At 46.6% G+C, this 27,461-nt stretch overlaps 1 protein-coding gene across 2 annotated transcripts in view; it reads left to right on the top strand.

Annotated features, from left to right (window-relative positions):
- Window positions 1-27,461, top strand: part of LOC135397139 (putative epidermal cell surface receptor) — a 68,002-nt gene that overhangs the window by 23,915 nt on the left and 16,626 nt on the right. For both annotated transcript variants that reach the window (XM_064628506.1, XM_064628505.1), the window contains exons 2-9: window positions 16,140-16,282; window positions 16,490-16,595; window positions 22,767-22,930; window positions 23,026-23,161; window positions 25,163-25,399; window positions 25,907-26,080; window positions 26,166-26,291; window positions 26,627-26,964. In XM_064628506.1, the coding sequence (XP_064484576.1) occupies window positions 16,140-16,282; window positions 16,490-16,595; window positions 22,767-22,930; window positions 23,026-23,161; window positions 25,163-25,399; window positions 25,907-26,080; window positions 26,166-26,291; window positions 26,627-26,964 (1,424 nt within the window). The remainder of the gene's footprint in view (window positions 1-16,139; window positions 16,283-16,489; window positions 16,596-22,766; window positions 22,931-23,025; window positions 23,162-25,162; window positions 25,400-25,906; window positions 26,081-26,165; window positions 26,292-26,626; window positions 26,965-27,461) is intronic.

Genomic DNA, 27,461 nt, shown 5'->3' with positions numbered 1-27,461 from the left:
TTCGCAATTTACTATTTCTTTGGCGCCCCAATACGCTTGGGTCCCCTATTGTAAAGCTCCCCACCATACCGTAATATACCATACCATATGGCGGTAAATGTATACAATTTAAATTTACCAGCGTTCGCTGGTGGTAGCCAAGGTCGTGCTGAGGGCTGCGAGGTGGTGGGTTCGAATCTCAACACCGGCTGCGCTGTTTGAGGTTTTTCCTAGGTTTACCGTCAGACCTTCCGCACGAATGTCGGCACAGTTCCCTTTGATGTCGGCCCAGGACGCATACGAACACCCCCTGCCCCCCACTACTTCCTGCTGACCTCTCTCCATCTGCCCACGTCTGTCATAGCCACAGTTGCTTCGCGGCGCTAACGTGAAATTTAAAAAAAATTGCTTTTTCTGCATACCGTTGTTTCTATACGTTGTTTTCACTCGCTTCACTTCCTTTATGCGAACACACTGCGTATATACTATCTTCTGTGACATACTTATTTTTGTATCTTCGCCCTTATAACATTAAAAAAAAAAGATTAAAAAAAAAGCGAAACGTTTTCTAGCTCTCTATAGTAATTAGAGCAACGCGTCTTCCTGGTTTCTGTGGGAGTCAAAAACTCGGCATCGAGATCACGTGGGGGAGATTGCCGGAGTACGAGCACGGAGAAAAAAAAAAGTACAGCGACGGAGGTCATGTGCTACTGCTATTAAATTGCCTATTACGACCAAATAACTTCCCTTGCCATTCAACTTCCTATATTAAATACAACCTCATTCCACGTGGTGGCACGCGAACAAAGATTGGGTAACTGGCACGCCATGAATGCAGCCCGCCATTCCAACTCCCTCTCTCCTCTTCCGTTGAAAGTAACAGCCACGTAAATAAATAAATAAATAAACGCACGTGACCTCTCATTACTGGATATCCAGCGTTGATTTTCGAATGACACTATGCGTATTTTTCGTGACGTCTTTATGTTCACACACACACACACAAAAGTCCCTACATGGATCTCGTCTCAGGTTTTTGACCTTCCCCGAAGGAAATATCACTTCCAGACACACTAAAGCCCTCCCCATTGATATTCACTTTTTCTGCACCGCGACTCAGCGCTGACCATAAAAGGAACGAAGAAAGCGGAGGTAAAAAAAAAAAGCGACACAATCAGCCGAGCGAAAGTACCTATAAGCCTTACGGACGGCCCCGTTTTCTATATTATAATTTAAGAAAAAACAAATAAAGAAAAGAAAAGGGGTTCATAAAAGGCTGTGACAGTTTCTATAAGCCCCCCCCCCCCACCCGGGAGGGGAGTGTATATATTATCTTTCCCTTTATCATCCAATCTAAGCAACGGAAGCGATAGAGGAAAGGAGGGCGTGGTCCATTCGGCAGTGTCTCGTTTTTTTGAACGAGTGTCGTCGGTTGGGGGGAGAGAGGGATTTCTCTCTCTTACCGGAGGAGGGAATGTGGTAATTGGTATTCCTACATATTCTGCCTTTTTTTTTTTTTTTTTTTTACTTCTCTCTGTTTCTTAGCACTTAGAATTTAGCTTCTAAGAAGGGAAAACTGCATATAGTGTCGGCGGAGCGTCGCGTCGGTGATCGTTATTAGAAGAGGAGGGGGGAGGGAAGTGAAAGGTGGGGGGGGGAGATTTATAGGGGGCGCTGCGGGTCGAAAGTGGGTTGGTGTTAGGGTTGGCTACGTGGGATGCATAATACGGACGTTTCATAGTTTTAGTGAGAAGAAAACCATAGGTGAGAGGAAGATGCCAGGTACAGCTCCCGTCAACCTTAATAATAACACTGAAAAAAAAAAAACAAATAAAGGTCTCGTGCCCGAGCGTGTACCTATAAGAGCAGGAAGGGCTATTTATAGGCTGAACCTCCGTGTAAGTCCGTCCGTGACTTGATAGGGTCACGTGATACTCAATAAACATTTAATAGCATCTCCAAAAGAGTTTCGCAAAAAATTTACATAAGCCGTTTTTATTTATTTATTTATTTTGATGATATGCCCAGAAATGCGTGGTTCCACATCTACAACACTACTTTCCTTCCCGAGCACGTATTTAGAGACTCGACCTATTACAAACGAAAAAGTAGTACACGTATATTCAACCGCATATTATTCCATCCTACAGTTAGTTGGCGACAAGACGATGAGGCAACCGTGTACTATAACGTTCCTCGTTATAATCTAATCTACGACGCACGGAACTAAAGAGAACAATGGCTGGGTATACGTATAATAACAACTATAAAAGAAAGTTAATTGCAGCGACGATACAGGACACACAAGAAGACGGGACAGCAGACGGAGATCCAGGAAGTTTGATGTAAAACCTCAATTCCGGATGTACGGAGTTATCTCTACCGACTGTCAAGTCCCTGACCCATGTTGCCAACGTTTGACCCGTCGGTCGTGTGTGGATGGTATAACTACTGCTGCTGCCGGGGGGTCGAATTCGTGCGTCTGGCAACCCCTTGGCGGGTTTTTTTTTTTTCTGAGCTGTCTGCAGGATGTGCTTCAATTCAACACAATTACGGATATTTAGAAAATGTCTCGGGGCTGTTATATGGTCATAAACATTGTGAGCAGGACGGGCTTGCCTGCGCGGGTTGCGTGATCGTCTCTCTTTGCTCTTAGTCCTCGTACTTTAGTTGGCTTGATCTTTTCGGGTCAAATATGGCTTCCATATATTCGTTGGTCAAAGTCGGGTGCTATGTTTTTTTTTTTTTTTAAATCTCATAATTCAGGGTGAAAAGCTATTTCGGGTTAAGGTTTTATATCGGGTTAAAGTGAGGAGTTCCGTTTTTAGTTATTTATGCGGTATATAGAACGGAGGCGTTACGTTTTGAAATATAAAGGCTGACTACTCGAGGGGCGTAAAAAATATAGAGGAGGGAAGCGAACGAAGAAAAGAAAGAAGGGAACAGAAGCAAAGAGTACATAAAAAGATCAAACAGCGGTATCAAAACTGAGAGAAAGAGAGAGAGAGAGAGAGAGAGAGAGAGAGAGAGAGACCTTATAGGTGCACGAAAGAAATGCAAAAGAGGAACTAAAAACCGCGATTCCATGGCTGACTCAGAGTATCACGAAATAATATTACTAACAATACAATCCAATTTTATTCTCAATTCTGACGCACACTTACACACTTAAATGGGATGATGATGTGGTGCATCCCGAATGACAACGTTCTCGCCCCTGATTTGCTGAAAACGGGAGGAGGAGCCTATTTTGTGGCCATTATGCACGGCACAAAATAGCTCCTCCTCCCGTTTTCAACAAATCTAAGGCGAGAACGTTGTCATTCGGGGTGATGGTTGGCTAGGAGCGTGCTATGTGGTGGAGTTCATTTTTAAGAGTGTGGGTCATTCTCTGCCGTTATGGCGGTACACTGCCTCACTGCGCTTGTGGAAGGGATTAGAAAGCGATCATGATTGAAAGGTGTCCTATTATAGAGTTCGTCCATTAGTCCAGTGCTGGAGAGGAACTCAGCAACAGCTCGTAGGCCTTGCATCAGATGTGAGGGGTGTGACCATGGCCCGAGAATTTTGGCTAAGTCGAACTGGCGTTGATCGACGCGTTGGAGAGCGGTTTCCATGAGGGAATTCTGAACATATACTGTGTTACAGTTACATAATGCATTCAATAGTAATAACAAATGGATATATATACCATACCTAATATTAAAACAACAATAATGCTTATTTTGTTGCGTAATTTTTTGTGCATATTGAAGCGTTCCTGAACCGCAGTATATATAGATAGACGGATGCGTGTACACACAGGAAAGAAAAAAAAACGACGAAGACAAGGGTGTGCGGAATTCTCAACATGCGAAAGCGCTCCTGTCAGACAGGCAGAACAGATGCAGCATTCCTGCGTAGCCGCTGTTGACAGAGCATGACAGAGCATGAAAGAGCATAACACATTATGGATGACCGCCAATGGCTATCCTGGAACGCGATTTCGGAGTCTATTTACACGCTCCATAGCCTCGTTTCTTTCTTGTACCTTTTGCGGAAGTGACCCAGAACCCTTGTACTTCCCCTCCCGAAGAAACTGCTCTCCGATGGACGTAACCCACGCATCGGCCTTCAAAATGCGGAGCAAATTTGCGTTAGCGGTCGTCGGAACCATGCGTTTTCGATTTGCACTCAGATTGCTCCGACTTTTGTGTAGGACTGGAGGGTAGTGGTGGTGTAGGCCGTGTACGATGGCCCTATAGTACGTCATTGCGGTCAATGTTGCCCGTTCGGTTGCGCATCGCGGAACATTCGAAACACATAACGTGATGTCAGATTATAGGAATCGTAGTATTCGTCGTTAGACGAAATGTACTAGTTCTCAGGGCACGCTGTAATCTCAAATCGATCTACCGATGATAATGATGGTAATTGGACTTATGATAATTGGGTAATTGGGCTAATAATAAGGATAATTGGAGTGGGATGATAATTTGAGTTTTTATGGGACACAAGCATCAAAAGATATAGCACGTCGGTTTTCTATGAATAAACACTGATCCACCAGGAAATACACAGCGGCTAGCCTGTCGTGACACAGGCCCACAACGCACACCACACTCTTCTGTTTCCCCCCCCCCTTCTTTTGCGAACAAGGTCAGCATTTTAATCAGAATTCTTATCATTCAACTCTGTAAAAAAAAAAAAAAAAATCAATTTCTTCGCTTGAGAGAACTGCCGATGGTTGTCTCAGGTAAGGCCCAGGCAGGAGTAGCAAGCCAGCTTGGCTGGGCTAACCTCTCATTATATCCCGTAAAGAGCGAACGGAAGATTACGTGGACCTCCCATGATTTGCCAGGTCAGTCAAATTTTGATGCGAACTTTGCCTTCGAGAGACACCGAAAAAAGAAAAAATAAGAGCTCGCATTCAAAGATATATACTCGCACGACGAGTATGTTTTTTAGTTTCTGTTTTAACATTTTCTTCTTCGGAGAAGGGTAATGTGTCACGTTCGGAAGAACCAGCCAGAAGGGTCATCTATATACCACGCACTGGCCTGCTATACGACACGGGGGAAATAATGTCACAGCTGAAACGGAAGTCAGTGCGTGACACCATCTTCCTTTAGAATGTCACGCGCGCAGTGTGAGATTTAACCCTTCGTTCGTGCAGCAATGCGGTGCATTATCCGAGATGGGAACTCTGTCGTGTATCAAAACAAGGAGAGAATCAGAGGCGGGAACGCGTTCACGAAAATATGCGCGTTCTACGCGTATTGCTGCATATGTCTTTGAAGATGAGTTTTCCGGTTTAGAAAAACGCTGTGGGGGGGGGACTCAAAAAAGTTGTACAGTCAAACTCCTTTACAACGAAACTCAGGGGACAGCAAAAAAAAACAAAAAAAAAACATCGCAGTAAAGGTATTTTCGTTAAAAAGGATGTCCATTATTGGACCTATAGGGCTCCAGCGGGACCGGAAAAAAATTTGCTGTAGTGGTATTTTCGTTAAAAAGGTGTTCGCTATAAAGGAGTTTGACTGTATTTATTTTTTCTCGTATTATGAAACAACTCAAAAGCAACTTAGAGACTCAGTATACGAAACATGAATGCTAATCAAACTGAGAAAATATCGGCAAGGTGGTAAACACTGTTAATTGGATCCTCATTCCTAATGGCGTCTCTGTGTGTCTCTTTTTTGTCCCTCAAATGCTACTAATGAACGTGTTCTAGTAACCTTTTAAAGAACTGGCAAGTATTCCCTTCCACGAAGAGGTAGGCGACTAGCTTCGCCGGAGGAATCTAATCTAATCTTCTAATCTTGTGATATTTTATAGCGCTCTCTGTCACACGTCCTACTTTTAACTTTGTAATTGAAAATGGGATATCCTAGCGTTTTTACTCTTTTGCATTTTTATACACTTTGCTACCTTTTTCGTTGTTTGGTGAAATTGAAGTTGCAGAAGTGCTCAACAGAGGTTACAGTATAAAAGTACTCCACGAAATTACGTTAGGAAGGGTCGCGCCTGGCTCAACTTCTATTTACCGTAACGTCTTTTAAGACAGTTAAGGGTGTATAAAAACGATATAACACAAATTAAAATATGAAACAGAAGGACTGACAACCAGGCGCTGGTGCCCGTATGTGTAAGTCATATAACCAACACACCCAGTTCTCAAATACTTCATGGTGGCCTGTCTTAACTTATACTGAACTGAAAGTTTACTTGAAATTGCCTTCGAAATTACATTGAAAGCACTGTTCCCCGTCAGTTCACTGCAAGGAGGAACTACGGTCTTCGACACGCGAAACGATTTCCTCGAAATTAGTCTGTGGATGTGTGTGAGGTGCATCAACCCTGATCGAACGGAGACACTTTGTAACCTGCCTACATGAACGATCAAACCATAATGGAGTCGAGGGCGAGGGGGAAAATTGCTCTCCTCCACACATCGAAAGCCGAAACCGTAATACGCGTAACACATAATTAAGGTGCGTGCTTTTTTATAGCTCCTATCTGCCGAGCCATTTATCTGAACCCTCCCGCGTTTCTCCGCAGGCGGTTTTGCTTTGTTTGCTGGCTTCTTTTCGGGCTACGGAGCCGGCTTACATACACAGCAGACGATCGGCTTCATGCATTTCATTATAGGCCTGAACGAAAACGAGAAAGGGAATAGGTGAAACAAACAATAATAAGGATAAAAAAACAGTGTCGGTCACTGTATTGAGAGGACAGGTAACAACTCTGCTTTAAGGGGAAAGCTATTATGCACGGCTTTGGCTTCCTGCGGCGGCTGTCCGGTTTTCGCGCTGTCGTCTGCTATCGTATGAGTCGTTTTTATTTCGTTTCTGTCGGGGGAGGAAGGCGCCTTCTGCTGGGGCTGACTGGTATGAAATGTGTAGAGTGGGTCTTTCTTTCGGAGTGTCGTCTGCTATATACAGGGTGTGTGCAGAAAAACATGACCCGCATTTAGGCACATGGCTTGTTGCCTACCTAACTAACGAACTTCCGGTGGCGCACGATGGCGCATTTATGCGTGCGAAATCTGCAGAAAAATTGTGGAAGCCATACTCAGCTTAAAAAATAAACGGAACAACGAAGACGTCGCCTTCCGTGCATCAGAATAAGGCAACATGGTGGACAATAAGGTGTATGTGAAAGGGCAACGTGGTGCACGTAGGAGAGTTGTGTTCAAGTACCGCTAGGGGAGCTATCGGTGCATAAATCGAAACGATGTCCCACATGGATGCTCATCGGCAGTACCCCTAGCGGTGCCTGCACATAACTCTCGTGAGACCGAAATACACTACCATGCAATATCATGACCGCCCTATTCTAATGCATGGAAGCTCATGTTTTCGCGCTCTGTTTATTTTTTTACACTGAGTATGGCTTCCAGGATTTTTTTGTAGCTTTCGAACGCATAAATACACCATCGTGCGCCACCGGAAGTTCCTCGGCTAAGTAGACAACGAGTTACATGTAAAAATGCGGGTCATGTTTTTCTGCACACACCCTGTAGTTTCGGTTTTGATTAGTTCTTTCAATGTCGATAATGATTGCGCCGTGAAAAGAGAGTTTTTTTGGAGCTGGCAGTGAAGCGGGAAATGAGGTCGCTTATTTTTGTGTCCAATACAGCCGTTGTTGAGTGGAGGTGGAGGAAAACGTGGCGAAATACGGATAAAGATTTATAGCGCGACTCAGTGGGTGAGAAATTTCAATCGCCGTTTCCAAAACACATCCATTTTAAACATATTGGCTGCTGCTGTGATTTTAATTAGCGTCCTACTTTTTTTAAGGCTAAGTGTTTTCCTCAAATCCATGTGCTGTTCCCTGCGTACTGTGTGCGAAACATACAAGACAGAATCAGCAGGGCATGCCTGGTGCTGTCAGTCCCATATCGAGGCCCTGTAGTTCTCCCAGTGAAAAAAGAAAAAGAAAGGACATGTCTGTGGTGCAATTAATATGGCGCACGAGACCGAAGTCCACATTATCAAACAAGTAAAAGATATTCGTAGGGGCGTCTGGTTGCAAGAATACGCTGGCATAGCGGCCCGACAAAGTTTAGGACCTTGTTTTTTTTTTATTTCGTGTTAGTGCCGCGAAGCAACTGTGGCTATGAGCGGCGTACTGACGTGGACAGATGGAGAGAGGACAGCGAAAGAACCTCCCCCCCCCCCCCGCACACACACAGCAAATTTTATGTGCGACGTAAAACTCTGAAATTGCGGTGAAAAGACGTGGGGCGACGCCTGGTGGGAAATAATCGCCCATTCGTGGAGCAACAGTGTTACGTGTCCCCAACCCTCTATCGGCTAAGTCATGGGCTAGGTAGCCGGCCGCTTGAACTTTCTTTGAAAAGTTTGTTCAAACGGGATAGTTCCTGACATATATTCTCTCAAAATGCAAGAACAAACGGAACATCGTGAAAACGAGTAATAGAACTGTCAGCAGAATCACCGTGAGAGTCACGCAAAAATGTACGACGTCCGGCGAGACGGCGTGGTGAAGGTAGCGGTCCGCAGATGTCGCTGTACGCTCCCATTGTTATTGGCATGTTTATGTTCGCCGCTCTATACATGGCGGGAACTGCGGAGTTCGTGTCGGGTCCTAAATACAGGGTTGCCCGTAATATTGAATTTTCCATTTAAAAAAACTACGAGGTGGATTTGAACGAAATTTGTGGCGTTTGTATACTGGGCACCCAGTCTGCCAAATGAGCCAGCAGTACAAAACTGTATGCCAGCTGCTTTGCAGTACCTTTAAGAGGTGTAGGGGGAAATAGATTCCATGACGTAAGGGACGTACGAGAGTCGAATCTACTGCTGCCTGTTCAGAGAACAGAACTACCGCGGCATCGTTGATATGACATCATCGGCTGACATCCACGGTTTGCGCAAAGTTGAAGCACAGTTTCAGCTGCATCAGGAGACACCGTAGAGGTTGAACAGTTTGCAACGTTAGGCGTTCAGTTTGGCTTCGCATGGTGTCCGTAACATATACCTGCCGCTTACGACGACAAAACCCAGTATAGAGGTGGCTCGCGTGCTGACTCGCACATGTACGCAGTAATACGCGTGGTTGCCCAAGAATCTCGCTTTTGTGATGCATAGCACGTGTCACGTCATAATAATGATAGGTGACTGCGCGTAATTGCATACTCTTCCTCCCTCCTCTGCTTATCCTCCCCTCTCTCTCTCTATCTCTCTCACACACACAAGAGCTCCTGCTTCGGCTACTGTCTGCATCTTTTATTATTTTCTCTCTCTCTCTCTCTCTCTTTGCTGCTATTATTGCAGTATGACTACATCCACACCCTGCCCACTCTACGGGTCAGCAGCCTCGCAGTCTTTCACTAACCTGATGCCCGGAGCAAGAGCAACAAAATTTAGGTAGCGACTCCTGTAAGAGGCGTTTATTTTGTTCTGCTAGAAGCAGACGAGAGGAGCGGATGGCAGGTGCTGCCCCTGGCAGGGGCAGGGCCAAACACTGGAATGCTCTTGCTCGACACACCTCTTACTCGAGAAAATGGACAGGTCTTCTTATGCTTTCTGTTGCGTTGTGCCTCGGGAAAGTACGTAGTTTGCTGGATGGTTGAGGCACCGTTCTGGAATGTAAAGGGGAAAGAGAGAAGACGGTGCTTGTTTTGGGTGGAGTGAGAGAGGGGAGAGGGGTGGCGCTCTAGGTGTGTGTGTGTGTGTGTGAATGCAGAAGACAGAGCGGCGTGCAAAGAGGTCCGGTACACATGGGAGTCTGGTACATCTATGGTTGCCACCAGGCCGGTATTATACCGGCAAGGCCGGTTATTTGCTCGCTCTGCCGGTTGCCGGTAGGAAGGTGATACCGGCAGCCTTTTGCCGGCATTTGTGGCTCAAGACCTTTCACAGGGGCTTTTGCGAGGTTTTCGCTTCAACATTCCACTACAGCTTGAATAAATCTGGAGCAAAGTCCCAACTCCGCAGTCACCAGTCGTTTTCTTATTTATTACTATTATTATCATTGTTATTGTCATTTTTATTATCATCATTGTTATTGTCATTATTATTATCATCATTGTTATTTATCGAGTCTTGCGTTTGGAGGGGACACGATCAGTGGTCGTGCAAAGCTATTGGTGGTTGTGTCGAGCCAGACAGTATACAACCATCATGAGATCTTCTCCTGCAAAGAAGTGTTTGTGGGCATCGATGCGTTTTTCAGAGCAAATAACAATCTGGTTGCTCCAATACGATCCAGTGTACCGTTCATGCCTGTTTATATAGCACTTTCTAACATCAATGATTCAGCCACACACAGGAACGTATTTTCTCTTGTACACTCTTAAAAATGAACTTCACCGCATAGCACGCTCCTAGCCAACCATTATCTCGAATGATATCGTTTTCTGCCCTGATTTGTTGAGAACAGGGGGCGTACGCCTTTTCTGTGACAATTATGAACAGCATAAGTGTCACAGAAATGGCGTACGCCCCCTGTTTTCAACAAATCAGGGCAGATAACGATATCATTCGAGATAATGGTTGGCTAGGAGCGTGCTATGCGGTGAAGTTCATTTTTAAGAGTGTATTATCTCTCTGTCTCTGCTTGTCTTCATCCACCCCTCACCCACTTTCCCTTTCCCGCGAGAATTTCTCCTTTCCCTCTATACCACCTCCTCTCCCCCAGGCGGTATTTTTCACTAGGTATACATCCATGCTCGCTTTAAGTCTTCGTCGTACTGTACATCGAGGCAGTTCCAAGACAGGGCACCTGCCACCTTCTCGTGCGCACCGGAACAGTAACGACCTTCATGGTCTCTGGCCTTTATGGTTGCAATATGGGTACGGTCTACAGACGACGTTGTCCGAGGGACGGAAACTACGGGATGCCGTAGGGGCCGAGATCTTTAGGTTTATGTTAGGGATGTATGGGGTGTGCTGGGAAAATCCCTGCTGTGGCGTTGCTCACGGTAACAGTTGTATCGCGATGGAAAAAACCACGAATTCTACCGATTTACCGTGTATTCACACGAGCGACATTCTCCCAGAAGCGGAAGATGCGAAAAACGTCATAGCGTTCTGCTGTCACGTGAGCACGAGCGCTCAACGTCGTGTCTCCACGTACACTGCCGACCGTGGAGAATATCCTGCTACACAGCCACAAGATATTCCGTAGCAGACGACAGGAAAACACGCTGACGGTGTCGTCTGCTAAGTGTCGTCTGCTAAATGCGCAGTACGCCACTCCCGGATATTCCGCACCGTGTGAACGCTCAACATAACACGGGACGGAACTTCGGCTCTGTGAGCAGTGTTTTCACTTTTTCTTCCACTAGAATATTCCGTGAGGATGTCGCTCGTGTGAATACACTGTTATTAGATCGTGGAACAAAGCGAAAACTAGAGCAAACTGTTCATAAAACAGAGAAAGGGAATTAATTTGCGCACATCATGAATATATATTCTTACAAGGGTTTCAAAGTTTCCAATATCTCAATGTTTACAGGGTAGCTACAGAGCTCACGCACGCCAATGGATTCGAAATACGCGTTTTACCTCATAGGAGTCAATAACTGTCGACAGCACTCTTAATCTTCGGGACATGCTTTCTCTGTTTCGTTTATTCCGTGAAAGTGTGAATACACCACCCTAGCGACCGTTCGAACAGCAAAGCCCTCAGTGCATCTCTCCCCCTCTTTGCATTGCACATTGCTCGTTCCCATCCATTGCGCACACAAACACTTCCTTTGAAAGTTCAAGAGCACGTGAGCTCGTAAGTTAAGCGAAGTTCACGTCCCACGAAAAACAGGTAACGCCTAGGAACAGACTTCTCTTCTGCATATACGCATGAACGCCTACGGTTGCAGTGAGTCAACGCCTGCATGCACTGCACCGTCCATCTCTGCACGTCAGACGAGTTCCGCGGCACCAAGAAATCAAGAGTAAAACGCATGCGGGGGGTTGGGTGGTAGCTCGAGTATGAAAATGATCATGGCGCTAATTATAAGGCTTTGATGGTGCGCACCCCTTTTTTTTCGTGGAAAATGAAGTGAAATGCAAAGTTAGTATCCTGGTTTAGTCGGCTACTCCAGTTCACTTGTGTAATTATCGAAGGAGGCGGGAAGGTCGTATAAAGGTCGCCTGCTGTAGATCGCCGTAACTGAGGAAACATGCTGTCCTATCCCTTCCATATGACACGGGACTCAGCGGCTCAAGTCGAACTGCGTCTGCCAACCCTGTATGTCCGCCTTACCGACAACGGTATTTTGTTTTCGCATGTGAGAATCCATAGGGACCGTGTGGCTCTGTCTCAACTCGACCGTGCCTATTCATCAACCATAGTCGTGTTCAGTCTATAAGAATGGCAGTTAAAGCCCCGCCCCACACTTGTTCCTTTTAGCTGCAACGGCTAGCCGCGTCACTCTACGTCGCGACAAGTAGTACGCTCACACTGAAACTATAGGGTTTATTCACATGTGACGTCATCTGCAGGAGAGCCCCACTGTCGCTAGCAAATTTGCCGCCATTAGTATATGTAGGTCCCTCAGGTTTTCACTGTCCAGCTTCACGCACATCGCATTTGCCGTACATTTGGCTATTCAAAGTTATTGTACTCTGTGAATATTATTTGTACCATATCCAAGTAAGTTCCATGTTTTTAATGTTGACAAACCTCGAAATAGCAACATGGCAGCAAAAGAAAACCGGAACCAAACTTCGAGGGACCTATACATCATGGCGGCGATTTCGCTTTTTCGAGGCTAGTGCCCTCTGGAGGGATGACATCAGTGAATAAACTCTATAGGAGCCCTATACACGCGGCACCTGCTGGCGCTTCAGTATTCACTTCGGATCTTGTAACCACCCTCAAGCGGTCACTTGTGGCAAAATCGCCATCTTGTCCTGGCCCCACGTCACGGGAAACGTCATCTTGAGGTCACGTGACCTTGTTTATGTTCCGTTTTCGCGCTGGCCGACGTTTCCTTGTCAACATAAAATCAGTATGTGAACTTATTTTGCCGGTGTAAGTTGCACGGTGCTTCTTACTCGACGTAGTTGTTTGCTCTTGCGAATTGTCAGTGCATCACATCGGCTGCGTGAGCACTGGCACTGGTGTCGTTGTCACATCGTTGCGAATGGCGAGCACTACGAGGCCATTTGTACAAGCCGACCTGTTTAACTCTAAGCATATAGGATGAAACTTACCGGTATAAATCGAAAGACGTTACAAAACGACGCAAAGAAACGGCTGTCGCTTTGTTTACAAACGGTACAACCGCCGCCATTGTTATGGTCACGTGTACGACGACGTTTGCGGTGACGTCTTGCCAGAACCTGTCCAGAATGCATTGCGTTTTACGCTACGTTCACGCTATCGTCCGTGGCAGGCCACCCGGCCCTGTGCTTCAGTATAATTTCTCCGGCGGAGTAATACTGTTAGGGTTGATGAACTCTTTTTCGTGCTTTTCTTAAGTTCAACACGGGTACACAATCGTGCAGACAGACAACTTTATAGGACGCATGGCCTATACGTATTTCCTCTTCAAGACGTCACGAACAACAAGGCACGGTCGAGTTAATAACACCAATAAGAACCTACAACGCCCGCTCATACAAGACGTCACTCATGACATATTCTCAACAGTGTGTATGTCATATTGCGTAGATGTTGATGGTTCAATGATGGAACTTCAAAGAATGGGATCACCAGCTCACTATTATGCATTTGCACCGCCTTACCTCATATTTCATCACCGATGCATCGCATCCGTTCAAGTGGGCATATTTAAAGGTACTGTAAAGCAGCAGGCATAGAATTTTACGCTGCTGGCTCATTTGACAGCCAGGGTGCTCGGTATATACAAACGCCACAAATTTCGTTCAAATGCACCTCGTAGTTTTTTTTTAGAAAATTCAGCTTTAATATTACGGGCAACCTTGTGTCTAAGAGCCGACACGAACTCCGTAGTTCCCGCCATGTAGGGCGGCGAACATTAACATGCCAGTAACAATGGGAGCGTACAGCGACATCTGTGGACCGCTACCATCACCACGCCGGCTTGCCGGACGTGGTGCATTTTTGCGTAGGTGACGCTCATGGTGAATCTGCTGTCAGTTTGTTACTCATTTCCACGATGCACCAATGTTCGTACATTTTGAGAGAATATATGTCAGGAAGTACCTCGTTTGAACAAACTTTTCAAATAAAGTTAATGAAGCCGGCTATTTAGCCCATGATATAGCCGATACAGAGGTTGGGGACATGTAACACTGTTGCTCGACGAATGTGCGATTGTTTCCCACCAGGCGTCGCCCCGCGTCTTTTCACCGCAGAGCCATTTATAGAGCCCTATAAACGGCTCTGTTTCACCGCAATTTCAGTCGCGATTTAAAAAATACTTCGACTTTTCTGTCGCGCATAAAATTTGCATTGTGGGTTTCTTTCGGAATAAGCTTTCAAATACCGTTGTCAATATTAACAGCTTGCCTGCCGTGCTGTACAGTACCTGTAAGAAACCCGCCATCACTATTGTATAGCCGTTCTCCACTGCTTGTAATGTCAAGGGGATGGAAGTTGCACGGACAAACGCATTTTGTCTGTGCCCTATACTTCTGTGCGACAGCAATTAAGCGTTGATCTTTAACCCCCAAGTAACAATGGAACGAAAGGGTCGAAACAATGCCCGCCTGTGAACCAATCACGAGCACCATTAGGTGCATTATGCTCAGCTATGCATTACTGCTTCGTTCCAACTGTATAGAGGTTCAAGGTTCATGCGTGTAGTTTCTTATAGAGGACTCCTCTGTTTCCATTCCATGGATTCTTCGAGCCAGGCACCAGCGCACGACACCTACTTTTCACTAGCCCACTACGAGAAAGCTGTACACAGCAATCCGTCTCAATTATTGAACGGCGGTTGATGAAAACGCGCCAGCACTGGGACTCGAACCGACACCTCCGGATTTACGGTTAGAGTTGCTGAGTTACGGCATGATAGCTATACCCTGTCATCAGCGTACCAGGGCAAGCTAGGAAACACTTGATACGTTGATGAGAGAGTAGCTGCCATGGCGGAACTGATGGCATCTCTGACTGGAAATTGGAGGGTGTCGGTTCGGATCCCACTGCTGGTACCTTTTCAGTAACCGAAGTATGTAAATGGCCGTTGCGAGGATTAAATATTCCGTTCGTCCGTCTACGTCTCATTGTCTTAACCACTACAGACCAAACAATACATCTTGGAATGTACAGAGGCATGAACTAAAGAAAAATCATCCCTGACATCCCTGAAACGACCTCGGTGGAACGGTTGACAACCTGTTCGCTTACTGATCGCAAGGTTCGCACCAGGGCCACCAGGGATGCCGCGGATGTATACAACTTCTTCAGACACGTCGTCCTCTGAGGGACGTTGAACACGTTTTCAGCGCCACCAGGTGGGCGAAAATTAATCCACGGACAGATGTCATCGGTTATTACTGCAGATCCTTCTCGGAACGTTTCTTTGCAAGCTATATGATCGCGTTCAAACTAACAACGGCACATTTGTGTCCCGCCCTACGCTCGTTCCTATTGGCAGCAAGAGCCAGCCGCGTCATCTTACTTCGCGGCAAGTAGCGCGCAGACAGCGAAAATATATACGGTGCTCAATATAGGGTCCCTGGTTTCATTCCAGTGTTGCTTCGCCTACCGCGCCGGCGTAGAGTTGACACAAGGCGGCAGGTTACCTGCTACAATTTCTCAAGGCCGCAAACCTGCGGGACTTGTGACACGTGTGCTTTCGCGCATTTCCATTTTCCTGTGTTTGTGATTTTTTTTGTGCGTGTGAGTTGTTTTCTTCGGCCGGGTGAAGTTTTTTAAATAGTTGCAAGCCAAATACTGGCTGACCTCCCTCAACACTAAAAAAATAAGAAGAGGAAGGGTTCACGATCCACATTTCGTGCCGTCATTAAGTTACTATTGGGCTGAAGCGGGGTAGTTGGTACCATTGCATACTGAAAAAAAAAAAAAAAAACCTGCAGCAAGGAGACAGGACCCAAGGTTAAAAACAAGGAGGATGGTCCTTAGGTTGAACACGGGTGTATTCGGCTGGGGCTCGTAATATAATTAACGCGCTTGCTGCAGTGCTTCGAGAGCGTGTAATATTCAAAATGTTCATTGATTTGTGCTTACGTTTCTGTCCTTGTATCTCTTCACAGGTAAAATTCAAATCGAAAAGATTGAGGTGACGTACAACACAGCGTCTTTACGATGGAAGATGAGGCAATACCCCACCCCGATCCCCGGTGTCTTCTACACGCCTCGCTACGTCGGATCGGATACAAGGTGGACCAACGCTGAGGTATGGAATCTACCTTCGTATACCCTCCTATATTGTAATACGCAAGAGTATGAAATTGGGGGTAGTTGGTAAACTGATATTAGAAATCGAAGCAGCAAAGGACTCGGACAAAGACAAGAAGCTGAAGCGTCAACTAATTGTCTTTGTCCGCCTCTTTTGCTGCTTCGAGTTGTAATATATTGTATTAATTACCTCTGTTTATTGCAGCCGAACGAGTCGTCAGTGACCTTGAAGAACCTTCGGCCAGATACAGAGTACGTGGTTCGAATCATGCAGGATGGGACTCAAGAAATGACTCTCTTCAGGACGAAAGGTAGGTCAGCATTTTGCTTCTGTGGTGTATGTACTTCAGGGTGATGACGCTGGTCTACTGGCCGTCGTGCTTCGATACTTTTCGAAGCCCAAAGGAACTTTTCGAAGCCCCGTCAACCACTCCTGAGTGGTTGACGAGACGATGCCACCATCTGGTGCATGATATTGAAATTAACTGAGCAACGAAATACATATATGTGAACAGCTGTGCTTCGTACAGCACAAACTGTTGGTGCCCTTAAGCCCAAGTAACAACGAGACGCAGCTTATACCAGCCACCATCCGCTCTCTTGTGGTTACTTTGGCGTTGGATGCCTTGCACCCCCGTACGGCCTTAGGTGCATAAGGCTACTATAGCTCCGTGCTCGATGATCAGGAAAACGGCGTTTACCGTCATTAAACGCAATAAAACCTCCAGTGCTCGGCCTAAAAGAGTGACAGAGGACGAGACGTCAACCTGCCCATATTTTAACCTTGTTCAACTTGCGGCCTTCACTGGTCGTACTTGCCTGTGTCCGGCGTAGTTCCAGTTCCTCGCACCAGATGTCGCTCGCTTGTCAAAGCAAATGTTTGAACAAGAGACGTACTCCGCAGAATACTTTGAACTGTACACCTTCACGCTCTTGCTGAGTTGATGCCTATGGCAGTGTAAGGACAGCCAATGAGAACAATCAACGTGTAGGCTAGCGTCCTGCCGCTGACGCCTGGTGGCTTTTCCGGGAACTTTCCATTGTCTTGCTTCCGTACTCAGGGATCCCTACATCCAAGTGTGCTTCAGGGTAAGTAAACTACAATCTAACGATATACCCTGGAGACCCAACATCAACAAAAATGTCGCCACATTCGTCCGCTTCTCTTGAAGCTCACTCGGGACATTCAAGGACTCCTGGAAGGTGGACTAGCACGCCCTTGAGTGGCGGGAACGGCTAAGGGACGGCGCTGCGTTAGTGCGGGCTTCGAGGACCAAAGAGGTGGCCCCTCGGAGGACACTATAGGCTCTAGGGAGCCACGAAGGCGGAGGGAGAATATGTCAGAAAGAGAGGGCCTCCTGGAGTGCATTATAGGCTCTAGGGATCCATCTGGCCGGAGCGAAAACCTGGTTCGAAGAGAAGGCCCCTTGAAGAACACTAGGCTGCAAGGATCCCCGAGGACGGAGTGAGAACATGGCAGAAAGTGAGAACCCTCTTGAAGAACACTATGGTGTACAGATCCCTGAGGACGGAGCGAAAATTTGGCAGGAAGAACACTACAGACAGTAGTGATCCCTGAGGACGGAGCGATAGTCTGGTAGGAAGAGAAGGCCCATTAAAGAACACTAAACTCTAGGGATCCCTAAGGACGGAGCGAGAACATTGCAGAAAGTGACAGCCCCCGTGAAGAACACTAGACTGTAGGAACCCCGAAAACGGAGCGAGAAGATGGAGAAAGGGAGAGCCCCTTTGAAGAACGCCATGTCTGTACAGGGACCCCTGAGGACGGAGCGAGAACATGGGAGAATGTGATGGCCCCCACGAAGAACATTAGGATCTAAGGATCCCTGAGGACGAAGAGAAAATCTCGCACCACAAGAGAGGAACCCATGAAGGCGGATCGAGAATATGACAGAAAGCGATGGCCTTTTGAAGTGCACTATAGGCTTTAGGTATACCTAATGGACGGAGCGTGAATGCGGCAATAGTTTTTTTTTTTTGGCCGCCTGCTATTCCAAACGGTGTGGCTTTTTTCTCATGGTCTCTTTCGCGTATCGCTTCGTAGCACACGTAACCCAAATAAACAAGCTGGCACGTTATGAATACGACCAGTAGAGCTACGAAAAGAAGCAATATGTAACGCGTTGGACTCGACAACGGCCTCTCCCGTTGTGAGCGTTTCCGAAAACACACGCGATCGTTCGGACACAAAAGGCCAGCATCGTGAGAATTCCGAGGTGGCTGAACGCATTCCGGTCTATCTTGACCTTCCCCTCCCCATTGAAGAGTGTGTTGTACACAGCGGTATAGTGAAGGAAAGTGATTCTTCCCACACATGCAGTCCGTAATGACCGGTCGGCCGGAATAATAGCAGCTGCCTGCCATTGTTCTCCGGACACTGTTTTCAGCTGGGCAACATCGGAGCCCATGTCCTTTGTGCGCATGCGTGTCCGAGGCCTCCGCGTTCGCATGAATCGGCTATGCAATCCAGGTGCCCGTTTGATTTGATACGGCTGGAAGGACGAATTTTGGCTCTGGGTTGGGCTTTGGTTGGGCTTTGATTGGGCTTTGATTGGGCTTTGATTGGGCTTTGATTTGGTGTTTAATGTTAAAGTGAAGGCGTGCCTGTCGGCGCCGCGCAATATCACCTACAGGGGTGAAATGTGGCGTGAAGGATGTTACGTTCGCGTTGGAGGCTTGAGTGCTGTGTACTGCAATGGGTACAGTGCAGAACATTTGGAATATACAATTTTGAATTCCAGTTGAGGGAGAAAAATTGGGCGGCATGTAAAGATGTCGTAAAACATGCATCTACATTACAAAATATGTATCGCGGAAGTATTACAAAATAGTGGAACTTCGCAGTTTGCAGTACTGAACCCACAGCATAATACTTGAGTGCGTATAAAGCGTAAGTGCACAGAATCCTAATACTATACATAATAATATAGCGCAGTCATTTCCTTTCTGCACCTTCAGAGTGTAAATGCCTTGTTCTATATAGCACACACCTTTGCGGTGCAAGTTTCACATCATAAAGAAGGGCGCTTTGCAAAACACCCTTCTAAATGATGCATTCAATAAAAAGCAACATTTTAAATATGGCATATTCTACGAAGAACACCAATTCAGATGGGCGATTCTATTTAAACCGTTTGCAAACTTCGGCCTGGGAGGTGGTGGGTTCGAATCCTATACCACCGGCTGCGCTGTCTGAGGTTTTCCCCGGGTTTTCCGCAGACTTTCCAGACGAGTGTCGGCACAGTTCCCCCTGAAGTCGGCCCAGGATGCATACTAAACCTCCCCCTCCCCCCCCACCGTCCCCACCCTCTTAAAAATGAACTTCACCACATAGCACGCTCCTAGCCTAGCCAACCATCATCCCGAATGACAACGTTCTCGCCCCTGATTTGCTGAAAACGGGAGGAGGGGCCTATTTTGTGTCATTATGCACGGCACAAAATAGGCTCCTCCTCCCGTTTTCAACAAATCAGGGGCGAGAACGTTGTCATTCGGGATGATGGTTGGCTAGGAGCGTGCTATGTGGTGAAGTTCATTTTTAAGAGTGCACTTCTTCCTGCTGTCCGTTCTCCATCTGTACGCCGCTCACAGCCTCTGTTGCTTCGTGGCGCTAAGGCGAAGGAAAAAAAACAACACAATTTTCAACACTGTTATTACACCTTAAGGGTATTAAAGAGTATTAAAAAGGGTGTTTACTTACAAATACCCCCTTTTTTTTTACGCGGAGATGTGAAAATTAAAAAAATACTGCGGAGGTATAAAAATTACTGCGTAAAATATAATAGCCCGCTCAGAGGGCCACCTTCTTACTTTTATTGCGCCCATTATTAAAGCAAAAAAACAAAAAAAAACAAAAAAAACACGAAAAGTAATTGTTAGGGTGCAAGAAAAGGTTCTTTATTACAAAATGCAAAAAGAACTAGTACAAAACGTGACTGCAAGGGCAAGCCCGAAATAATGAAAAACACGTACGCTTATCGACTTGATACAACATCTGGCATTACGCGCAAAATGTAAAATTTAGAACCTTCGATGCGCTGCAACAACAGAGAAAATTCAGTGTAGAGCAACCTGGCAAATAAAAGGAGCCTAAACATGCAAAACGCTGTCAAGGTCGCGAAACGCTACAATTTGGCAACGTGGCACCGCCCCTACAATCTGCCCATAGCGCGTGCTTTCACCTGTAATCGCTACAAAGAGTCTGGTATGCGGCTCCATCGAAGCGTCGCGGCTACATACACATAAGTGTAGTGTTTGCATACATCAAAAGAATGAGGGGGGAAACATTGTCCAAACTATTCTTGGAAAGCAAAAAGACGCCCGCCACGCTTGGCGAAGCACGACTGACAGCTGGTCATCACCTCCGGCGCGATGCCGAAATTTTCTTTGTCGTCACTCATAAGGTGATAGACAAGAGCAACTATTCAGCGTCTGCATGTTCGCAGCTTGGTCTTTCTATACTATTCGTGGCGTTTGCTTTTGAAGTACACGCACTCTAACAACAGGGCTTCACCGCATAGCACGCTGTGCGCCAACCATTGCCACGAATGATAGCGTTATCGCTTCTGATTCGAGGACAGAGAGGGCGTACGCCTTTTTGTGACACTTTGGATATATGGTAATTGGCACAAAAAGGCGTACGCCTCTCTCTCTCTCTCTTCGAATCAAAAGCGATAACCCTATCATTCACTCTAAGAACTGAACTTCACCGCATAGCACGCTCTGCGCCAGCCATTGACAATATCCAAAGTGTCACAAAAAGGCGTACACCCCTCTCTGTCCTCGAATCAGAAGCGATAACGCAATCATTCGTGGCAATGGTTGGCGCACTGCGTGCTATGCGGTGAAGCCCTGTCTTTAGAACGTGGTTTGCTGTTGGAGTGTGCTATGAAACTGGATTAGATCTGCATCTAATCGTGACACGGTAACAATGCTTACTTGCATAACTGCGCTTTACAAGCCACGCAATGCAGAGTAAACAAAGGCTGATCGCTTAGACAACGTGACGTAGTAGTTAAAGAGTACCAATCACGACGTGCACGGAGACCTTATAGCCAACACCACCTAGATAGAAGAAGCCCGCTTACTCGTCGACGTGACGTAACGTGGTGGTGGGTGGTGAAAGGGCTTGCCGTTGTCGGCCTCACGTAGGTTTGCAACGTCACGACTGACGCCCTGGGGGAATGTGCGTCCTGGGCCGACTTCTAAGGGAACTGTGCCGACATATGTCTGAAAGCGTCTGAGGAAAACCCAGGAAAAACCCCAGACAGCACAGCCGGCACCGGGATTCGAACCCGGGTACCACCCAGTCTCGACGTGACATGGCCAGCACGTCACGCCATGACGTAACGACTAAGAGACAGCCAGTCAGGATCGCGTTTTCTACGGTGGTAGCCAATCACGAACGTGCTCTCAGCGGTCGTAGCCATGGAGACGCAGCCACAGTCGTCTGCGAGTAGTGATTGAATGTCCCCGCGTGCTAAATGGGAAATTTTTAAAATAACGTGCAGAACGGTCCCATATCTTTCTCAAGACTGACTTTTCTGAAAAGCGTGTTGCACTTTTTGTCTACACAATTCAGGTCTACAGGTTCCAAGTTAGTTACGAGTTCTTGAATTCGCAGAACGGCGAATCGCAGTAGCAGACGAAGGAGGGAGAAAAGGCAATAAGCAGGCCTTCTGTACCTAGGTGGCGTTGGTATAGCTATGGGGACGGGCCGCCACCAGCCGCATGGACAACCAATGGTAGCCACAGAAAGCCTCTTTTGGATTGACTGATGTAAGATGACATCGCGGTTCTGTAATGTTCACGTGGCGAAGGAGTGAGATGAGGCATAAAGCTTGCTTTTTGTACCTAGGTGGCGCTGGTATACAGGTGATAGTATAGGGTACTAGCTACTACAACTAGGTGACCTATCATTCAGACACCGTAGGTGATAGCAAAAAAATGCGAACCCGCAATATAAACGAAGAACGGTGCAAGGGAGCTCTAGGGACAACAGCAAGCCATAGCAAGATTAGCGGCTCTCGTCCTGATGCACTTCCCTTCATACTTCCTTACCGGTTCGATGGGTTTTCTACCCTTCTATATAGGCAGGTTAATGTTAGCCATGGATTTTTTAAAGAATTCCGTTTTAACACCGCAAAAACTGTCGCTATAAGCAGCGTACGCGTGTGGACAGACGGAAAGAAGGACAACATGGAGTAGTTGGAGAGAGGAGTTAGTATCTGTCCTGATGCGACTTCAGGAAGAATTTATGCTGTCGTCCGTCCGGGTAGTCTGCCAGGAGACACAGGCTAAACTCCAGGAAAGCACAGTTGGTGCTGGATTCGAGCCTCCTAGCTTTTCCAGCGACTCTGGCAGTAACGAACTGGTGCTGTATCTACTTGATGATGACCCTTTGCTGTAACCACTGAAAGACAATTTTATAAAAGTTACCTATTTTATATCTGTGTCCGCAGAAGCACCAGCTCCTGCAGCAGCTAAAGTCCTGGTCACGAGTTCAAGCCCAAGTTCCCTGGTCTTAGCTTGGGATGACTTCAAGGTTCCAAGCTACGACGCCGGCTACGTCCTCCAGTATCGACTAATGACTTCACAAAACGATCAGTCCTGGGAAACCATTCAGGTATATTCGCCTTAATTCCTATTGATATGTGTAGCTCTATTCCCAATCTATTTCATTCAAAATACGTATTACTTAAGTTCATTCCTTTGCTTTAGTTGGACAACACACCCTTGGCCATCCTGGACCACTTGAAGCCTCAGACAGCCTATCAGGTCAAGGTCTCCGTCTGGGAAGACAAAGAGACGGCGAAACTGGGAGCCACGTCCGAGGTACTCACGGTCTTCACGACTGGTAAGAAGAAGGCAGTCACAATAATTTGCATCGGAAGTTCTCTCGGTTATGAAGGTCGTCAGCTCCGTGGGGATTGCTGGAGAACCTGATTTGACTCCGACCGACGTAGTTCACGAGGCCGGTGTTACAGTTGTGAATGAATCAGTTGCCGTCGTATTCGGTAACGCTTTCTGCGGTAATGTGTCTGGCAACTTTTCTTGGAACGTATTATCATCGCGTATGCATTGTTCTCGCGTTGCGGGTGTACTTGCAAGAAAGGACATAGGTCCAGGAGGTCCAGGAAGTTTGCGGCTTTCTGACAAGGTGTGATTTCTGCCCCTTTCGCGTAACATAGATCTGGGCAATACTATGTGCCGTTTAACAAACGTGATTTCGAAACTTGAAGGTTTCGGTTTCGGTTTCGCCTCGCCATTGTTTCGACACTAGGGTCGGTTTCGGATGTCATATTATTTGGCCCAGGCGAGATTGGGGAAGTACTGTGGAGCGCTTCTGCACATTCCTCCAAATACGCGTGCAAGCAAATAACAATGCAGCAAGTGTTAGCACGGAGATACGTTTCAGAAAACAAACACAAAAGGCCTGTAGCGGGGCCCAACTCTGACGTCACGTTTTACGTCATTCTCTTCGTTTCAAATTACAACGTATAGTTCGTTGGCCAGAATAATTGGAATTCCAAATCGCTTGAGGACACAAGACATCTTTCTACGAAATGCAACGACTGGACATATCATTCAGAATGTCTTTGTATAGCAGCTTTGAAATGCTGCAACACGTGAGTGTAGCTTTCCTCCTGTGTAACTTCGTGTAGCTTTCCTCCAATGTAATCAGGAAAGACCTTGCATTGCACGGACGGACAGTGTCGGTTCTGCTGGACCCGTGATATATTATTTATAAGCCGACGCGGAACGGTCCCTTACAACAGAGAGTGTCAGTCACTGAAATGGGGTTCCGTTGCCTCCTAGGGAGACCCTACGTGATTGCTAGGCGGTAAAATTGCAATGATATGCCAGTCAAACTCTTGCGTGCGTGCAAGCCTGCCAGGGAACGCAGCAGGGGGAAGGCATGACGAGAAAGAAAGGGCGTCAGTTAATGGCCTCCGTGCAATCAAACGCTATCAAGTCAGGAGTGGCTTTGACTTCTGTATGACGGACCGCGCTAAGGGATAATTAGGACGACTTAGTGAAGGCTACTGTGGAAACCGTCACAGAGATGAGAGAACGATGTCTGTTGTGTTGTCGTTGGACGGGAATGGAATACAGATGCGCGTTTCCCACACGATTCGGGACTTGTCCGCGCCGACTTCGAGGGACATGCCTCTGCTGTAGCTCTGTTGGTCATTGACTTCAAAGTTGCGTGGTCGAATACTGCGTAGACAGTTTTCCCATAGACAGAACTTGAGAGCACGTTGAAGAGGTTTCACGATGTCTCGGTACATGGTGGTGGTGTTTTGTGACGTTAAGTACGGGTTCATCATTATTTTGTCAGTAAAATGATGGAAGGAGCTTTCTATTGTTCGTGACAGGTCATCTCCTACAGGTCAACGCCTCCTACAAACATAAAGGAGTTTGAACATAAAAGTAAAATGCAAACGAGCTGATGAGAATCTGGACACGGTGACATTCATTGAGATTGAGGGACGATAGTGTCACTTTCACGACAGCTTCATATCCGTCCCTTCTCGTCCCTCAATCTCAAGGAATGTCACCGTGGCCAGATAATGACGTCTGTGATTGGCTTAGGTGGGTATGACGCCTCTAAGTCACAACCTAGTGCACCCCCCACTTTCACGGATGCCTGATTCTCAATGTGCGGACTACATTGTCCACTGGCACAGGTATACCTCTCTGACTGTAGCTCTCATGTTTCCTCGGAGCATAGTTATTTATATCCAAATTTTGTATCTTCCCGCATTACGTATTACCCTTGTTATTATCGTATTAACCACTCAATTCGTTATCCCTACAAAATATACTGTGTAACGATACTCTTTCTTTGTCGCAGACGGCTGCGTGCGATTCAACCAGACGTACCGCGTTGGCGAAGAATTCGACGAAGGATGCGACTTGCGATGTCTCTGCCGCGGGAACGACCAGGGCGATTGCAAGCCACGATGTGTGGAACCTTACATGAAAGTGGGAACAATGGCTTCCGACCCTCTCTGCTACGAGAAGAAGCTGCCGGACGACCCCTGCTGTGTCAGCGTGCGCTGCGCCCAGGGAAAGACTGGCGACGCTGAAGGTACGTGTTGGTGGGATTTTTGTTCTAAAGCGCCACTAACGGACACTTGGGGCAGCATTGGCGACATGTCTGTCAAGCATTGGAAACGTGGCTAAAAGCTGGGTAGCAGAATTAAAAGTGGACGCGAATCAATGTCGTTTTTTTTTCCCCTATGAGTTGCGTTGCCGCTCGCGAGAAATGATCTCTCCATGATCCTCGTCACTGTGGTGTCTCGGAAGCTTCGGAACAGATCCCCTCTAGTGCCCACACTACCAACTTCTCAGTACCACACTTGCGGTGTCTCAAATCAGCTAGGCTGTCGCTCTTCACTATGAGAAAATTACTGCGCATTGTGAACACTTCCAAGCATAATGATCATCATCAAAATGAATTTGCTATTTTCGAGTTAAAAGGTGGGAACGCCTTGATGAATGGGATCACAACCAGACGCTAAATTCACTTCGTTGATTAGCTATATAGTGCAGCGCCTCGAGATATATGACAACCTCTTTCGTATACGTGTTACAGGCAAAACATATTCGGAAAAGCCGGGCAATTGTCCCGAGATTGTCGAAGACCAGAGCACTGATCCGGACTCCTGCTCCACGGAATGCCAGAGTGATTTCGAATGCAGCGGTACCCTGAAGTGCTGTCCAAGTTCTTGCGGTGGCGCTGTCTGCGTGGAAGCCTTCTCGGGAAAAGGTCAGGAAACGTATACAGTCGTTTGTCATTTTGATCGTATGTACTGTGTATTCGCAAGACGCTCATCTTCCTTTTGTGGTTGCAGACGCATGTGAAAACGTCTTTTGCGGCACCAATGCGTTCTGCATCATGGAGAAGAACACACCTGTCTGTCGCTGTTTGGAAGGCTACAGCGGCGACCCCAATGACGTCACTTCCGGCTGTGTTCAAGGTAAGGAGTGGATATCGCTAAGATCAACCAAAAGGAGATCAATCAAGAAAGGCGAGAGTGGGGAATTGACGAACAAGCTAATAAGAAGACATTGAAGACTTGCTTGGATGCGGACGCAAGAGCTTCTGTTGACATCATCCACGTTTGGAGAATCCGAAACCATGAAGTTTTCTTTGTAAAATTCGTAGAAGCGCGTATTATTTACTGACGGCATTTATATTTTACGTACCGAGTCTTTTGGGCGAGGTTGATTTATATTACGAAATAAAATAACTAATCCTTTTTTTTTAGTTCGTAGTGGTACTTTAATGCACCGTTATCTTATCGCTATTCAGGTCCAGCTGTGGTTTCTGCAAAGCCAGATGAAGTGTGCTTGTACAACAACCAGACGTATCCAATCAACGAGGTCTTCTACGACGGGTGCAATCTTAAGTGTCACTGCACGGCGCAGAGTGAGGTGGAATGCCAGCAGAGGTGTGCCTTTCCAGCGGATAGCAGCATCCCCGTGGAAGTGGATCCCATGTGCGAATTAGTTGGGGATCCTCAGGATAGTTGCTGCAATATCCTGGTCTGCGATACGTCTCTTAATGGCACGGCGATGCAGAACGAGACTTCATCCCAAGATGGCGTTGAAGGGGTGAAGGGCACGTCGGTGAGAAATAACGACGTAGAGGTGAGGATGCGATAACTTCAAATAGTTTGCAACAGCTGTAAAGTTAATTTTTAATTATAACTTCATAGCTATCTCGCGAAAAAAAAAAAAAAAGGAACTCGCTTTTACAAGCATTGGGGTGATACCGGAACACCCGAAGAGCCGCTTTGACAAACACTTTAAAACAATAAGTTTACAGGGCCAGCCACCTTGTAAGTCCGTCCGTAGCTTCATAGGACCACGTGACAGTGACCACGTGACCAAAAATTTTCGGCGAACGGTGGCCGTATATCTACCACATTTGAACGCGTTTCGCACAATGCCCAAAGCTGTAGCCGATTTTCTGTTCTACTTGACTTGTGTTCATATTAACTTATTAATATGTGTGTTGTGTTTATATTAAATTAAATTAAAATTACCCGTAATGTCTCTGGTAATTTTATTTTAATATGCCAAGTAACCGGTATTGCTACATAGCTTGAACTTACAACCGGTTTGTGAATTAACCATCAAAATAT

This window comes from Ornithodoros turicata, chromosome 6 (genome assembly GCF_037126465.1).
Source record: "Ornithodoros turicata isolate Travis chromosome 6, ASM3712646v1, whole genome shotgun sequence".
Classification (NCBI taxonomy): domain Eukaryota; kingdom Metazoa; phylum Arthropoda; class Arachnida; order Ixodida; family Argasidae; genus Ornithodoros; species Ornithodoros turicata.
The sequence above is the reverse complement of the archived record's forward strand: the minus strand, read 5'-3'. Positions and strand labels throughout refer to the sequence as shown.